At 37.4% G+C, this 17,964-nt stretch overlaps 1 protein-coding gene across 3 annotated transcripts in view; it reads right to left on the bottom strand.

Moving 5' to 3' along the window:
- The window catches only part of SLC44A1 (solute carrier family 44 member 1), a 179,488-nt gene that overhangs the window by 68,054 nt on the left and 93,470 nt on the right, over positions 1–17,964 (bottom strand). For all 3 annotated transcript variants that reach the window (XM_023629816.2, XM_023629815.2, XM_023629817.2), the window contains exons 5-9: positions 14,707–14,800; positions 7,011–7,180; positions 4,958–5,047; positions 1,899–2,038; positions 518–704 (exon numbers count right to left, since the gene is read on the bottom strand). In XM_023629816.2, coding sequence (XP_023485584.1) covers positions 518–704; positions 1,899–2,038; positions 4,958–5,047; positions 7,011–7,180; positions 14,707–14,800 — 681 coding nt within the window. The remainder of the gene's footprint in view (positions 1–517; positions 705–1,898; positions 2,039–4,957; positions 5,048–7,010; positions 7,181–14,706; positions 14,801–17,964) is intronic.

Genomic DNA, 17,964 nt, shown 5'->3' with positions numbered 1-17,964 from the left:
ATACAAGCTTATAATCCTTACACCACTCCTCACAATTAATTCCATTTAGGCATAAGCCTTGACATTAAGTATGGCTACTAGCAATTCTGAGAGTCTAACTGTGAACTGTACCATCACTAGGAGCTCTACCTAGGCTCAGGTCATTTCCAAACTAGAAAATCCCAAGGAAGCAAGCTGTTGGGCTGTAACTGGGGTTTGAGGAAACTCCAGAGGAGCACTGTACTCATTAGTTCATTTTAGAATAAATCCAAATGTCTAAGTCAGTACAGGAATTTACTTCAAATCCATGACCATCTCAAAATTGGATGCAAGTTCAGGCCGTACCTGGTTGAGACCCACTTTGCTAGGATGGTCTAAAAATCATGAATAGGGAACGAGTTATTGAAGAGCCATAACTACTGTTAGTTATGAGAGCTTAGTCAATAAATGTCTTAAGATTATAGCTCTCTGATGTTTTAAAATATTTTAATGCAAATCAGATTCATCACTAAGAGAAAGAAGCAACATGTCTTCTTACCAGTAGTACCAAGAAAAAGAAGTGTCATGATCCAGTACACCCAAAATAGGACAAGAGCAAAGAAAGTCCAAAAGGGTTGGAAGACTAGCAGTGGCAAGTGAATGAAGACCTTGCCAGCCACATGGAACAAGGCGATGGTGAGAGCAACACGTTTGCGCATGACCAACATTATCAGGAACAAGATAACCTGTATGGAGAGAACGGAGGGAACGGCTCCAGTTACTGTTTCAAGCAGTGAAAACAGAAACGAAACAATGGTGGAAATTTTTAACATAACCCTTCATTCCAAAATGAGGAAGTGCATTCTCTGAATCCCAATAATACTTTGTCAGTCTGTATCTCTCTTACAACACTTATCATTTTCAACTGTATATTGAAAATGTCCTTTAAAGCTAAACATAAAAGGATTTCTCAATTTATTCAACCCCAAAATTCTTCTGCCTTCCCTTTCTCCACTCATTATGCATCAAAACATGTTGTTTGTCAGTCAGGATGAGACTCTTAATTTATTTGAATAGATATATGCTTGTCACTCTGAAAACAGAGGAGAAGACCATATACCATGACTACGAAAGTACAGGAAGTCTTTGTACCTCATCTCCCTTACTGGACCAAAGAGCTCCCAAAGAGCAGGGTCCATGCCAGATTCACCCTCTGTCCTCGCTCACCCCGCCCTGGCATCTGGCACAGAAAATTGTACTTAAAAGATGACTAATGAACATTTGTACATCAATAACAAATATCTTTTCACACCAATGGTTTTACGGTGGCTTTATTTTTTGTTTCTAATGCTTAATAAAAAGCTTGCGACTACTCCGAGAAGGGCACTGAGATTTTTTTTCAGAGAGGAGAAGGTGATAAACCAAAGATATGAGTGTAGAGGAACCACATGTTAACTAGTAATTTTACGGTATAGTGGCCTGGCAGCGACGCTCACCTATATTTTTGAAATATTGTTGTTAAAAGTTTAAAAGGAAAAAAACGGGAAAATAATTAGTGAACAAGTAAATGGAGTGACATGCGGTGGCCTATTTCTCAACATACTTTTCTGTAGCAAAGAGAACTGTTTAAAAAAAAATAATTACATTATCTTATGACAATAAGAAATATGATCTTCCTAGCAAATGATAATGTAAATATTCCAGGTGAAAATCCTCTCTCAAAAAGCAGGCAGTGCAGAACAAAACGTTGCATCGAACAGCACTCATCAATTAGGGGAGCGTTCTGCAGACTTTTTTTGTGTCCTGCACTGTGGGACAGAGATCCTGTCTAATGGAGATCAGGGTTGGGCATGCAACAGCTACAGGTGAGTTCCTGCTTCATTAATGATCTCCTGTAAGTGAAAACAGGAACTGAAAGATACACCTCAGTCTACACTCACTGTGAACACTGTGGCTGAAACGGCATAGATGAGGAGAGCCCGAAGATTGTCTTCAGCTATCTGAAGCTGTTCAGGGAGAACTGCTTCTTTGGGAGACCTTCTTTGCTTTGCATACAGCCACCACAGTACACCTGTGCCACCTGGAGACAAAAAAGAATTGTTTCTGCCATAATGAGCACAAGAAAATGTGTAACATAAATCCTCAATTTTTTGGACCCTTCCTACACATCATCGTGGGACTAATGCAGCGACAATCCATTTGGCTGGGAGGTGTGTGCCTATAACTTTTTGCCTGCATAAGGGGAGCTCCAATGACTCCACTATCATCTTCCATATTAGGCACTTACAAATCATTCAGTGTATCAGATGAACTTCCTTCAACTGTATTTATTATTGACTCTGAGACGGAGAGACAGCCAGCCATACAGCCATACCCCTGGGAGGAACAGGTCACAAAGAGAGCCTCAATGCCTGTTTAAGCTGGTGACCCTGTAGGAAGCCAGTAAGGGTCATCAACACCAGCAATGCAGCTGAGGAAGGCACAGCTGTTCTCTCTTGTACTCATCACCATAACCCCAGTGCCATGCAGTTGATAAAATATTTGTACAATGAATAAATGAAGATCAAAAGAGGACTTCCCACCAAAGGTAGGAAATCTTTGATAGCTTGACAGTGGTGAGCACTAGTGATGGGAGTTTTTACCTTCATTACTGGTTCAGAGATTCTGAGAACTAAACTGCGGAGATAGGTTAGCAAACCCTCATTGGTGAGATGAGATTTGAGCAAAAGAATCAAAGACAGGGAGAAGGCAATCTATGGAACCATCCAAGAAAAGAGTTTTCTAGGCAAGAGGTAATAGGAAGGTCTAAGATGCTGAGATGGGACCACCATACCTGATAGGAGAGAAAGGAGGAGGCCACTGTGGCTACAGCAATGAGCAAGGGGGAAAGTGGTAAGAGATGTGGGCAGATGGGGAGCTGGGGACCAGATCCTACTGTAAGGCCTTATAGGTCATGGTAAAGAAACAGAAGATTCAGAGTAGAGACGTATATGCATAGGTGGATGAAATAAATACCTGGGAGATAAGAAACTGGGCTGAGATCTATGCAAATCAACCTGCCCTCCATCTGCGCTCAAGAGTGAGTGGTGTCAAAGGGAAATTCCAATCCTACTGTTGGCAAACGCTGAGCGTGAATTTTTCTTCTATTGAAGATGAGTAAACAAACCAAAACAACCACGAGTCTACGAAAACTATCTGCGAGAAAGGGAAACTCGTCCATTTTGAAATCTTGACGGTACAAGAAAATTGTTTAGAAAACTGTTTAATATATCCTCAAAAAATGCAATAAAATGCATTCTCTACAAACAGGAATAAAAAGTTAGGAGAGAAAGGCTGAAGTCCAAGGAAAATAGAATGAGAAAATAATGATGACAGCAAGAAGGACACTGTTCACAACAGTGAAGACATCATTTATTCAACATTTAAATTTCTGCCAGGAACTGTGCAACAGATGTGACCAAATTTAATCACCACAACATTATTAAGTGGGTATTACTAGCTTCACTTTACAAACGATAAAATTGAAATTTAGGAAAGTTAAGTAGCATGCCAAATATCACACACCTAGTAAGTGGCAGAGCTGGGATTCAAGTCAATTTTTATTATAAGCAGCTTTATGGTAAAAACCATCCATCTGTTATGAATTAAATGTTTGTGTCCCCCTAAAAGTCATAGATATATACTGAAATCCTAATCCCCAGTGTGACGGTACTTGGAGGTGGGGCCTTTGGGAGATAATTAGGTCATAGGAGTTTGGTCCTCATGAATGGGGTTAGTGCCCTCATAAAAGAGACCTGAGAGAGCTCCTCGCCACTTCTGCCACGTGAGGACACAGCAACAAGATGGCCAGAAACAGGAAGCTGGTCCTCACCAGACACCAGATTGGCTGGTGCCTTGAGCTTAAACTTCCCAGCCTCCAGAACTGTGAGGAATAAATGTTTGCTGTTTATAAGGCATCCAGTCTATGGCACTTTGTTACAGCAGCCCAAACTAAGACACCATCTAAACACAGAATTATATACAAAGGAGACAAGATGAAATGAAAAGAAAGATGGCTGAGAGAAGGAACAACTGCAAATAAGATGAAATTGGAATAACAAAATTAGGTAGTCAAGTACAGAACTCGAAGTGAAGAAAACTGAATCAGTGACATGGAAGATAAAATTGAAGAGAACTTCCTGAATGTAAACAAAATGGCACAAGGATTAAAGTGATAATTTAGAAGATGATATCAGGAGCATGAATAATGACCTTAAGAAGAAAACCATTGGAAGAGAAATAATAATCAAATACAGAAATAAGGAAAACTTTTCAAGTTGAAAAAGATCTCCCCCAGAGAGACCACAGGCAAACTTAGTTAAGATTCACAACTAGACAAAAATTTTACATTATAAGGATAAGTTAAAAAATTATATAAACATCTAGGTCAGTGAGATAGGTTATGGGCCAAGAAACAAAATTTAGGCTCGTCTCCAAGTTCTTCTCTGAAAAAAAGTACAGACACAAGGGAACATATTCTACCTCAAGAATTTTATATGCAACAAATTCAATATTCACATATAAGGCAAAGACAATCTTAGAGACTCAAGAGTTGATGAGGAAAGGCTCCCTTCACTTGCCAGGCAGGGAACATGGGAAGAATCCAGTGAAAATTAAAGAGCAAGAAGCAGAACAGAGCCTCAATCGCTTTCTTTTCTCTCGGGCTCTTCCTCCAAAACGGATACAGACAGAAAAATGTTAGCCCCTTTAAAAAAGTACCTCACTTGCTTTTGTTCCAGATGCCAACGACCTCGCCATTTTATTTGAATTAGTGATCTCACAGTGGACTAACCTCAGCATAATCCACTTACCAGTCCTTTTACAGTTTATAATTGAATTCACAGGCCTTATAAGAGGAACATTATTTAAACTAAAGTAGTTCTGAATTGAGGGATTGTTAAACAGCAAATTTTAACGCTCAATCCTAATTACTAAAAAACAAAGGCCATAAGCAGCTTACCAAGTGAACCCAGGATGACCAGAATTGTTACGATCCACACAAGGACTCTTGATATATACCTGATTATCACCATCAAAATCATGGACAGAACTGCAGGGAAGATAAATAGAGAACACATAGAATATTATTTGAAAACACTGGCCAATATAAAGAGAAACTCTTTCAATCGTTTTCTCCTAGGGAAATAATTTGTTGCTATTGACAAGTTTTTGACCCCAATTTAGGTAAGAAAGGAAACTGGCTGCTTTTGCACTTGGACTTTGGGTCTTGTGCCACTTGAATAGCATCACTTGAAACCAAAGGCACCTAACTGTGGGTTTATAAACAAATGACAGAAAAGAATACATGCAAATGCACATGGTGACTCAAAAACAGGACAGGACTGCTGTGGATTCAGTACGGGAAGACACCAGAACTCACATACAAACATACCTGACACACACAGAGTGTAGAGAATGACATGTCATGTTGGTGACCAGAAAAATTACCACACATAGACAGAGATCAGTTAAATCAGCTGCCACACTTCCTTGAGTAAATCTATGCATTTCAAGACCAAGTTCTCTGATGGTTGGTCAACAAACTAGATGGTATTTTATCTTTTTATGATTGTTTTTCCTCTAAACTCCAAGAGATAACATGACCCTATAGAATGATTTCCCGCAGGCTACTGAGGCCAAAGTTCCTGTGGCCTCATTACTCAACTGAGGTCAGGGGTCCTGACTGAGAAGCTCTTCAAAAAGGCGCAAAGCTTAGTTTGACTTATTTAGCCAACTCTTCTACCCATCCCAGGCTGAACTCCAACGTGCTAAAATCTTGAGAGAAAAATCTCAAAAAAGAAACTGGGAGGGTTTAACCCTTGCATGGGGAAATTCATTTCTGAAATTATAATTTGCTCATCTTTAATTATCTAAAGGCCCATTTCATAGACAAAAGAACAAAGATCTTAAGCCTCAACAGAGAACCACTGTAATAAAAAATGGAATTCCAATGGCTTAACAACATTATTATCACTATTTTTAAGGTTTGGATTTTCTTTCTTGGTTAAAGTATTCAACTATTTCAAAAGCCAAATAATTTTTATATAAAACTAGACTAACAGTCAAGTTTCTTTGGGCCATTAGCAAAGCCAAATAAATGGCTGGGATCTGTCACTAGGTAACATTACTAAACTACTCACTTTTGCAATAAATGTACAAGAACCAAAAACAGATGGGAGCATTTCAAATATCACAGAAATAGCTTTTCACATGGACAGCGTTATTTCAGTTGAGTCAAGTACGACCTAAGCACAAAGAAAACACTCTCTAATGACACGACGGAAACACAGCTAGTCTTCTCAGTGACTATAATTGTTGTTAACAGGCATAAATACTGATTTTACTTATGTAATGAAGTAATTGTTCGGTTCCTACCCAGCTAAAAAGGTCTATATATTCTGATATGGCTACATATAGTCCTAGGATAATACAGGGAATTTACATCTCAAAAACAACACTTTTATTTGATTATATTATCTACTTATTGATCAGAAAACTCAATGGCTAACAAGTGGAGATTTCCTAATTTTTCCAGCAGTACAGTCATACTATGAACTGTAGCAATGAAAAAAAATCACATATTTCAAAATTAATCTATCAGAAATCTATGTTCTTTGATGAATATATATAAGAGAATATGTGGCCTCTTGTTATAAGCAAATAAGCCTTTTGGATTCATAACTAAAAACGAAGGGGTGTTGATTCATTAAAAGAAGGCTCCTGCTATCACATTAAAGGTTATTAGAGACTTAGTAACCAAAGTTTGGGAAAACACCAGTTTTCTCCAATGAGAGAAAAAGAAGGGAAATGAGTTTCAGATATATATATATATGTATGTTTTTTTTAAAAAATACGTATAGATTTTTAACTATATATAATCTGAAACAATTATTTGGCTATGGGAAGTTAAACATTTTGTAAGCATCCCCAAGTGTATTCATATTTTGGTTAAAAGACACAACAGTCTTCTACTGCAGTACTATGCAATAGCTAATAATGAGAAAAACAATTACCTAGTGATAACAAGCAAAGTCCCAATATAATTTCTTTGCTGGTCATTACTCCACTAATCAGCCTGTGTAAGACACTATTGTCACTGACAAAGGTGATCAGGGCCTCTGCAAACTTGGCATAGCAGGAAATGTTCACAGGAGCACAGCGATGGAAGAATGGAATAGGTGCACTGGTGACACAAGAAAAAAAAAATCAGAAAAAAAATTACTCCTACTTAATATAAATGCCACATCAAACACACAAATGAAAGGTGAATATGACTGCAATACACTCCACCCTCCATACGTCGTATGGGAGCTAAGAGCTGTGAGCTTAATGCTATGAAGATGACTGTCATGGGGAGTGACGCAAATCTTACCACAACCTTATCACAGAGGGTGGAGTGCATATTCCAACAGAAGACGTTACCCTCCCCTCTGAAAAGAAACACACACATATACACACACGTACACACATACAAAACTACCAAAAGCAAAACCAAACACTTGAACTCCTCAGCCTATACATCTATCAGTCAAGGGGCAGATGACAAAACTTACAAACATACACTTCATTGAACTGAAAACAAATAAGCGATTTACAAATAAAAAGCATACACGCTTTTGCTTGAAATGTGCCACCGTTAATAGACTGTTTCCTCTAGCAGAACAGCATACAGAACCTTAGATTCAAAAAGGTATTTGGGGCACAAGCTTAATAAGTCTCATATAAATTAGTCCTCTGAAACATCAACATACAGCATAATGTGCAGCTATTTAAAACAATAACCATAAATACTAATGTATGGAAACACTTAGGACGTAATAGTACAAGGGGGAAAAACCTTTGTATCTAATGTGAAGATTGCATCTCTGTATAAAAGATATATATACATAAGAATAAGAACAGAAAAAATACAAACATGAAAACCCTCTGATATGTTAGGGTCACAGGATTCTGGGCTATTTTCCTTTGTTTTTTATGTTATTATTATGAGATTATTTGTGTCCACAAAAGAGGTAATTAGTTATATCAGGCTTACACTGACTGCAGCTTTTACTAGTGAAGGAACATAGCTGTGTGTGAACTGTGACATAAACCTGGTTTGTTACAGGATGGTTCCACTGTAGCTTCTGAGATCCGGGGCTACATCTAATCAATGGGAGAGTGTAAACAAGGCTCTGTGAACGTGCCCTAGGTGTGGATTGTTTGGATCCTAAGAGAGCCCATAGGCGTGCCCATGCATGAATACACACTCACGTGTGCATTAATTTAAAGTTTAGCCATCGCTAACACAAATCTCACATTTTCAGAATTATTTGTGGGGCTATCGATCATAGCTCTAACACAACATTTTTGACTGGAATGATACAAGTTATGTTTTCATTCTTGGTTTGCACTGTATTCTGATCGAATCAGTGGGAGATTATATGGTTGCACACCAAATTGCAAGGTTCCTAATCTCAGCAAAGCAACTTTGTATGGCCCGAAACAAAACACTATCTTTGTTTCTTTCCTCAAGAAACAATAAGAGTGTAAGCGAACTGTGTGTTGATCTTTCTTAAGTGCTGGTAAATGAGTACCACTGGAAGCAAGAATAAACAGTCTTTCCACGCTGCTTAACTTCATGGAACAACAGATGATATACTTTTAAAGATCTAGCCCTACCTTACTTATGCTTCAGTAAAATGTATCCAAAAATGATGATGTGACAATATGACATGAATGCTCACTTAAAAAAATTTGCCTCTTGTGACCTGTGGTGTATTTGTATATACCTCCCTGATGGTGTTAGTGAAAGTCAAGGCCAAAGATTTGATATTCTATTAGAAATTGTGGAAAGCCAGAGCATTCTGAATAATGCTTGAATTACAGGTATGCAAGTTATTGTTTTTTGACCAAAAGTTGTTTCATTAATAATGTAAGAAGATATTAAATTACAGAATACTTTTAAGTGAAATGGATTTAGTTAGAAATATTACAGGAAAGAGTCAAATAGGATGAACTATCAGTTCCTAAGTCAATGGAGGTGGATTTGGGAAAGAAACCTTTAAACTGACAACTTTGTTGTACCCTACAACTGTTTTTCTCCTGAAGCTGTCTAGATACTGTCCCTACCAGGCTAATGTCCCTGTCTAAGGACTTCTACCTATATTGTTAACTAAAGCCTGGTTCTCTGTCCTTCAAAACTAAAGTCCTGTCTGCTCTATGATTATCTATACCTTTATATCTGCTTTATTTATTACCTTATCATCTCTGATATAGCCTCTGTTTAACTCACTTGCCTCCAGCCTTGAACATGACATAGATCCACCTTAAGGTTATTGATGTCTTTTTCTTGTTTTTAATATCCATCAATTTTCTCGGCTCTGCTCTCCTGTTTCCTCTTTCCTGTCAGAGAACTGTAAGTGAACTTTATCCTCTGTCCAGAGGTGGCTCCACCTACATCTCCCATATCCTAATAGGATGTTGATGTCTTTTTTTTTTTTTTTGAGGAAGATTAGCTCTGAGCTAACAACTGCTGCGAATCCTCCTCTTTTTCTGCTGAGGAAGACTGGCCCTGAGCTAACATCCGTGCCCATCTTCCTCTACTTTATATGTGGGACACCTGCCACAGCATGGTTTGCCAAGCGGTGCCATGTCTGCACCTGGGATCCAAATGGGCGAATCCTGGGCTGCCGAAGTGGAATGTGCACACGTAACCACTGCGCCACCGGGCTGGCCCGTGTTGATGTCTTTTTAGACTCAAAGAGAAATACATATCATTTCCAAAAGAGACTGGAGCCTGTGATAAAGGAAAAAAAATTGGACTTCACTTCAAAAGCCCTAGATCATGCTCCTAAGGTTGTGCAGCTGCATGTCATTCCATCACTCTCTCTCTCAGTTCCTCCATCTGTTAGTTGAAAGGGCAAGAATAAGTCCTCTGGAAGGCTTTTTAGATCTTAATAATAATAATCATGTTAATAAAAAAAATAAAGAGCCCACCCATAGATCAATGATTCTAAATTAATAGGAGCAGCATGCCCAGTACCTTTAGTATTTTTCTGCTTTTCAGACTTAGAATGAGGACAGATGATTTGAAAAGGGAAGGATTATACTATTAAAATTCGAATCCCTCATTTTTATTTAAGAGGAAATGCTGAGTAATATCTGTTCTACCCCTTTAAGTTATTTTTACTCCATATATAAACACTTGGCCAATTGGAAGGAGTACTTTTACAAGTATCTTTCAAAGACTTGGAGCACAATATTAACAGTCCCTTACAATTCAATCTATGTCAGTCAAAAAAAAAAAAAAAATCCCCGACAGCCTTAAATTTGAAGGTTATAAAATTAGCACAAGCTGATTAACTACACTGTCTACGTGATGGTCAAAATGGTGAAAATCCGTCCTTACTAGTCAGGAATAACAAAAATAGAAGGCAAATAAAAGAGAAGAGAATATTTAGACACAGTAGTAAAAAACAAAATTAAATACTTAGCTTTAAAGTATAAAGCACTACCTTCCCTTGTACATCCTTCCTTTTTCTCAACTTTTCCTCTAACAAAAACAATTCGACCAACCATGGTGAGTTCTTATACTTGAATTATGTTCCTATTCAAAAACCTAAGTAATCAAGGCATTGAAATGATTTGTCTTATATTCTACCATTTAAATCCATGTAATATAACGAACTTAAGAAGACATGAGTTAGCTGATTCCATATACCTCTCAGAAAATACTTCTGAAACCTAGTATATGAGATCATTTCTACTTTAATGTCTAACCTAAATGACACACTTTGTGCCTCTTAATTAAGAGGATAAGCGTACAGAATTCTATTTATAGTAAGTTTTTTCTACCTTTTGAAGCCCACAGAATATTGAATCTTTACGAAGTCAATGTAATCTCATTAGGAACTGATGCTGTTTTACACTATTGAAACATTAGTCAACAAGAACAAAATGAATCTATAATGAGTCTTCTAAAGATTTTTAAAAGTTAGCCACTCACAGGAAAATTGTGTCTTACCTTGGCAAACATACTGTCCATGTGCCTTTAAGTCCAGACTACCAGTTAATGAGCTCCCTCAAAGGATGATGATCGACCATCCCTAATATCTCTTATCCATATTGCCTTCATAGGAGAAGACAGGAGGGTACAGCTCACACAATTATTTTAGCACTTCAGGTTATAAATAAACAATTACACATGATCTCTAATTAAATGTTTTATTTAAGAAAGAATAATAATAAAGGGTTCCAGCATATCTCTATAGCATAGGAAAGGCAGGAAATAAATGTCAAGAATCTAATGGCAATATTTTGTTTTCATACAAAATACAAAGTTTTCATATACTTCATTTTCTTTTCTCTCTTCTTCCATTCCTGTACTCTTTTTCTTTTTTTTTAAAACTAACTGTGGTATAGACTTTACAAGATCTTAGATTCAAATTACGATTTCCAATAATTAGTTGTGTGGCCTTGGTTAATTCATTTAACTTCTCTTATCCTCTATTTCCTCATATATAAATTAGGGACAATATGCTTACAGGCTTTTGTGAGGGTTAAATGAGACAATACACATGAGAAGCTTGATATGGTAGCTGGTACACAAGAGATAATTTTAAAATATTAATTTACCTTGAATCCTTTATTTAAAAAATATAAATAGGTAACTTTTTTCTTGGCTATTAGTTTCTCATGTCCATATCATATTAATAATTTCGTAACACCAAGTATCATTTCTGTCATCCAGAGACACCAAAATAAATGTTTGATGAATAAACTGAATTTGTGTCATCTCTTCCTAGTATTGCAGTTTTCTCTAGCTGTACCTAAACCCTTAAGAATTGTAAATATATGGGCTAGCTAGTCTCTCTACTGCTACCACGCTTAGAAAGTCACCAATAGAGAGTTATGAATTTGGAGAAATAGGCCCTTTCTAGGCATTTGCTTTTAAAATTCAAAAGCCCTTAGGAATAGCAACCATTTGGCCATCATGTGACGCTAGTGTTTTATGCAGATTCGTCTACAACTGCTTTTCTCTAAAACAGGCACTGCCTTCAGCTGCAGAAGGTGCCTGGGTACGCAAGAAGGCTGGGGGGAAGGGAGAGGCTCTAGAGGTGGAGAGAAATAACACTCCCTAAGCCAAATGCCACGCACAATGATGGACATTTGACACATACTATCTTATTTAATTCTTACAACAATTCTATGAGAGAGGTATTAATATTCTCATTTTACATATGAGGAAACTTGGCTTACGGAGGGGTTAAGAGACTTGCTCAAGCTGACAAACAGAAAATGGTGACACAGAATTCACCCCCAGGCCTATCTGGACTCAGAGTTCAGCTCTTTCTGTCCCACTGGGGTGCTCCTAGGAGAACAGCAAAAGAGATGGGAAAGATGCTGAGGGTCATTTGCCTGCATCACAGGTTTGCCTACTGCTGGTATTTTGGTGCATATTAAAAAAGTCACCAAAAACGTAGTCTCTGTTTTTCTTAAGGACAGAGCGTCTTAAGGACAGAGACTAGATCTTACTCATTCTTGGAGATGTGGTATCTAATACTATGCATGGAACAGGGGAGTGACCCAAGTTTTTTATTAAAACAAATTTATTCTTGTTTTCTGATCCTTTCACTTTGCTTGCCAAATACTAAGCTATGATATTTACAACGTCCTCATTTGCCTTCCTTCTGTCAGCTGTTTCTTCTCTTTTACTTTCCAAAAGGCTGAGTTCAGACAAAAGTGGTAAGATACTTAGATTGTGAAGTACTAAAATAAGTAGAACATGAGGATCTTTAACTACAGCAGAAACATAGTATACAGTCAGTTTCAGAAGGGTACCGGTTCATCATTGCATCTTGGATTATTGAGACATTAGGGGATGACCTTGTTAGAAGCCAAGTCTGTCCATCTCTAAAACCCAAGCCCCTACTACCAGGTTTTGTCTTGCAGTGAATATTCTTAGGATGCCATATGTGAGACATGCGTGTGCGTGCAGCCAAGGCTGGAACACTCAGAATAACCGGGAACAGACGGTCCTCAACATGGTGGAGTCAGAGATCAGAGGCGGAGGAGGGTTTGCAATATGCACTGGCCCCCATCCCTGCCCCATCCATATTATCAGGAGCAGATCAACCTCCTTCTCACACCGAGGCTTTCTGGTCATCCTTTTATAATAGGTTTATGCCTTGAAATAGCGACTGTCCTCAAAAACAAGTATGCATTTAAAAACAGGCTTTAATAGTTGAGTAGATAAGAGGACAGCGCTTTTCTTGAATTTATTTTGATAAATTTTCTCCAATGTCTCAATTCAAAGGACCTCCTTTTCTTTACCGTCACAGCCTCCCTAATATTCTCAATTTCCATGAATGGAGTCTCTTTACCCACTGTTCTGGGCCCAAAATTTGTAGGTCTCTCTTACTTAGTATCTTTTAAAATGGTCCTTTTATTTTAAGTCCATAGGCTTTACATTTTAATTTCAGAAGCAACTTGACAAGACTAGAAGTACTGGAAATCCAAGTAACTGATGTATCCTTTGTCTGCTTTTCAACAGAAAATTTCAAATTCAAGTTCATAAAGCACTAGTTACACCATAAGCAAGCCAAAGGAAAGCAGACATAAGATAAGATGAGTCTCAAAATTTTTTGTTTTTAAGATTGGCAACAGATGTTGGCTCAGGTGCCAATCTTTTTGTTTTCTTTTTCCTTCTTTTCCCTAAAGCCCCCCAGTACATAGTTGTATATTTTACTTGTGGGTCCTTCTAGTTGTGCTATGTGGGACAATGCCTCAGCATGGCCTGATGAGTGGTGCTAAGTACACGCCCAGGATCCCAACTGGCGAAACCCTGGGCCACCAAAGCGGAGTGCGTGAACCCAACCACTTGGCCATGGGGCCAGCCCCTGAGTCTCAAAATTTTAACCATTAGCTTGCTGTAATACACTGAGATACAATAACAGTGGTTTCGATTTAGTATTCCTGGCAAAGCTGTCTCATGTCACACACATGTGTCACAAGATTCTCAGGATCAGATATGCTCCTAATCCTGCACTATACTTAATTCTGAGGATATATTCTACAATGCTTGAGAATTTATTTCCTTTTTAAAAAAATTATTTATAATTTTAAAATTTGCTTTATTTATAACTACCTTGAGATCCTTCCAAACAAAGAACATTTCTTGATTTACCTTTGTATCCATTATAAGCAGTAGGTACTTAGTAATAAATGTTTGTTGAAAAAGACCTTGGATAAGATATGGCAAACAGCCTATGATAGGAAATGTACCTAAAGGATACAGCCTGAAACTATGGAGAATAAGCACTGGCACGTTTTTTAAATTTACAAAGTACATTAAAAATTAATCTCAGTAAGTACTACTAGGATCAACTTTAAAGAATCTTTGGAGACTGTGAAATTTGGCTTCTAATTTTATTGTAGATTTTATAATGATTCAGCGGTCTTGTATATATAAAAATCATGACTTTAAAAAAAAGTAAGCCCCCAAAAGAAATTAAAAATATCTGAGAATGAGGAAAGTTGTTTGTGTGTGGTTTTTTTAAAGATAGGAAATACACGTTGTCATTTTCATTCCTGCTTTTTAAATTTTGTTGTAGAAGTATTGGATCTGGGCCACAGGATCATCCAGTGACTCTGCTCAGAATAACACATACAGTTCAAAATTTACCTACAAAAAGAAGCCACAAGCTAGCAAAATACAATAAAATTTACCTCGCTGGAACTGGTAGTTTCGGGCAAAGAGCAGAAGCTTTTGAAGATGTCGTATATTCAGAAGGCTTCAGGTCGTAGGTACATAATGCTGAACCTGTTGAAAGAAAAGCTCTATGTTAGCTAACAGAACAGAGTCCGAACAAATTCTTTTTCTAACTCACTTTAATTTTTTTTTTTTTTGAGGAAGATTAGCCCTGAGCTAACGTCCTCGTTTTGCTGAGGAAGACTGGCCCTGAGCTAACATCCATGCCCATCTTCCTCCACCTTATACATGGGACGCCTACCACATGACTTTTGCCAAGCAGTGCCATGTCCGCACCCGGGATCCGAACTGGTGAACCCCGGGCCGCTGAGAAACGGAACATGCGCACTTAACCGCTGTGCCACCGGGCCAGCCCCAAATTCACTTTAATTTTATATGTTAATGTTAACTCAACATATACAACTTTCAAACATTATAGAATTAATAAGAATTTGATTGGTCTATACTATCAGTCCTCAATCATTTAAAAATGATTCTTCACGGGTAATTTAGGTACAAATTTTAATAATATTAAGGGTAATAACAACAGTAAATACCAGAACCACCTTTACTGAGTGTCTGCCATATATCAGGCCCTATACAAGATGACATATACCTATTTATGTATGTATGTATGTATGTATAAACATGTGTGTGTGTGTATATATATATATTTTTTTTTTTTTTTAAAGAGTCAAGTTTTAATTATAACTGACCAAACTGCATTCAGGGATGTCTCCAAACAACTGAAGAAAAGAAATATGGTAAAATTCTCCTACTGAAGAAGCCAAGAGTTTCTGCCAGTCCTAGTGCTTCAGAGAGTTAGGCCAAGAGAAGCCCATTCTGGAGGCTGGTTCTGTTCCCCACGCAAGTTTCTCATCACAAGAGGCGGGCTGGGGACGGGTGAGAGAACTGTCCCCTCCTCCCATCACGCTGGGAACTCTTAGAAAGTCACTGGTGGGGTAAGCCTCTCTTCACGCTCCATATATATATTAATTATGACATTTACTATAACTCTATTAGGCAGGCATTATTAAGCCCACTTTACAGTGGAAGAAATCGAGGCTAAGAGATAAGGTAAATCACTCGCCCCAGAGGACACGGTCACTTAGCAGTAGAGGTGGGATTAAACCCTCAATCTCTTTGATTACAAAACCCATCCTCAACTACACATGCCATCTCTTTCCCATGCTTTCCATTACTAAATATTTAAAATTACTGCATGCAGCGTATATGCGTTCAGATAACACATTACTTGTTTCTTATCTAGAAGTCAGGAAACACTAACTGTAAATAAACTGAATAAATTGATAAAATTAGTAAACTGATAAAAAGATTCCCAGTTTTCAGACAGTTTAAATACGGCTTAAATTCAATCCTAGATTAGTTATGCAAACAACTATCAATTTCTCTAACTATATGGCCTATAAAAATCTAAATAATATATAAAATCCAGATAGCTACAGCTCACCAAATCCTGGATAAGTGTTATTTTACTGACCTGCTAATTTTGTAAAACAGTGACTAGAACACTGTGAGGTTCGTTGTACAACAGATTTTGTTAACTGAGGAGACCCAGGCTCTAGTTCTAATTTTGCTGCAGATCTGCTGCATTATATCACGTTGCCCCAAACCAGCAACCAACTTGTGAAACGTTTAAATATACAGCCCTTAATAGCATCCTTACATAAGTAAAGGTAGCATCTATTTTATATAAAGATAATTCAAGTGATCTGACAATGTACAATATTTTTAAAGAAATACTTGAAAGTTACAAGCCACTATTCTTCATGTTTCTTGAGCTTCTTCAGATAGACTCAATAGGAAATTAAGTTTTTGAAATTGTTTTTGATCATTCTTTTCCATTTTAATGACATTTCTTAAGTTAAGCATGAATATTAAATACCTAACTTCTAAAATTAGTTTCTCATGTTGAAGATAATGCCACTAGATTCTATTTATAGCAATTTTAGAGAAAACATGACAGCAATGGCAAGCAAACATTTTGGATTAATCCTGAAAGAGCTGGGAGTTCTGTCACAGAATTACCCACGAAAAAACAGCAACTGAGCCAATAACCGCAGAGCATCCAACAGGATCATCAACTTCCTGATCTGAATTGTCAACTGATTTCTTTCAGAGTCCAAGATGGGATCCATTTGCACAATATAAAAGCCCCTAACTAAAGCACTTTGTGTGCGGTCACACACACTGCTCCATCTGAATTCAGGGAACATAATCTCCATCCCCACCCTTTCTTCATGTAAAAAAGGAGGTCGGCAGGTGCTACAGAGTTCAATTTTATAAATACTTTCCCAGGATAATGCTCAATGAAAGGATAATAGCCTTATCTCTGATGGTATTCTGGGACACAGGCCAGTACTAAATAGATCCTGTACTAAATAGATTAAAGGAAAAAGATCTTTACAGTGTGTTAGTAGTAACAATCAGAAGAAGCCTTAAACTGCTTCCTGCTCAAAGGGCTGATGGACAGAGAAGCCTCAATGAAGATCATTAAAATAACCCAGTAATGGCAAACAGTTTACAACAGTTTTTCTTTTCCTGTTTATTAGCTAATGCATTTTCAGTGAACATTTTTAAGGGAGTGCCTTTATCTTACTTTTTTTGTAGCGTAAGTATAAACAATATTTAGCACAAAAGGTTTGGTCATAAACAGTAAGACAAAGTTTTTCTTCTAATGCAAAAAGCAGGGAAAAACCAGATTTGAGTAATGAAAAGTCTAAAATAAAAAACAAACTTTATCTAAAACACACCAGAGGCAATTCATGCAACTCAGCCAATGTTGTTCAAAGGCCATCAAAATGAGTGATCTTGAGAACCAAACTTGGGGATATAAACATTTATCTCGGTAAACGGTTGCTATAGCCCCCAGAATGTTTAACTACTACAATTTTTCAAATGCCTTATAATATTCAATTATTTATTCTTTACCTCAGTATCACTTATAACAACTCCCCTAGGAGGTATGTTTCCATCAGCAGGCTCCAAATATTGCAGATGAAAAACCTAAGTAATACTTCCAAAGCCTTATGAGCAATCACTGGCAAATTTAGAAATAGAATTCTTTACTCCTAGGCCACAATGTTTCTTCTGTGTCATTCCTAATAATCATAACAGACAAGTATTCAATAAGCTCCTAGGCAAAAAATACATGTTCCACAGACACCTCAAAAACAACATGTTTGAAAAAAAAACCATTTCTATCACCCACTCTC

The sequence above is a fragment of the Equus caballus genome, chromosome 25 (assembly GCF_041296265.1).
Source record: "Equus caballus isolate H_3958 breed thoroughbred chromosome 25, TB-T2T, whole genome shotgun sequence".
In the NCBI taxonomy this organism is placed as follows: Eukaryota; Metazoa; Chordata; class Mammalia; order Perissodactyla; family Equidae; genus Equus; species Equus caballus.
Note: the sequence above shows the minus strand (reverse complement) of the source record. Positions and strands in the feature narration are given on the sequence as shown.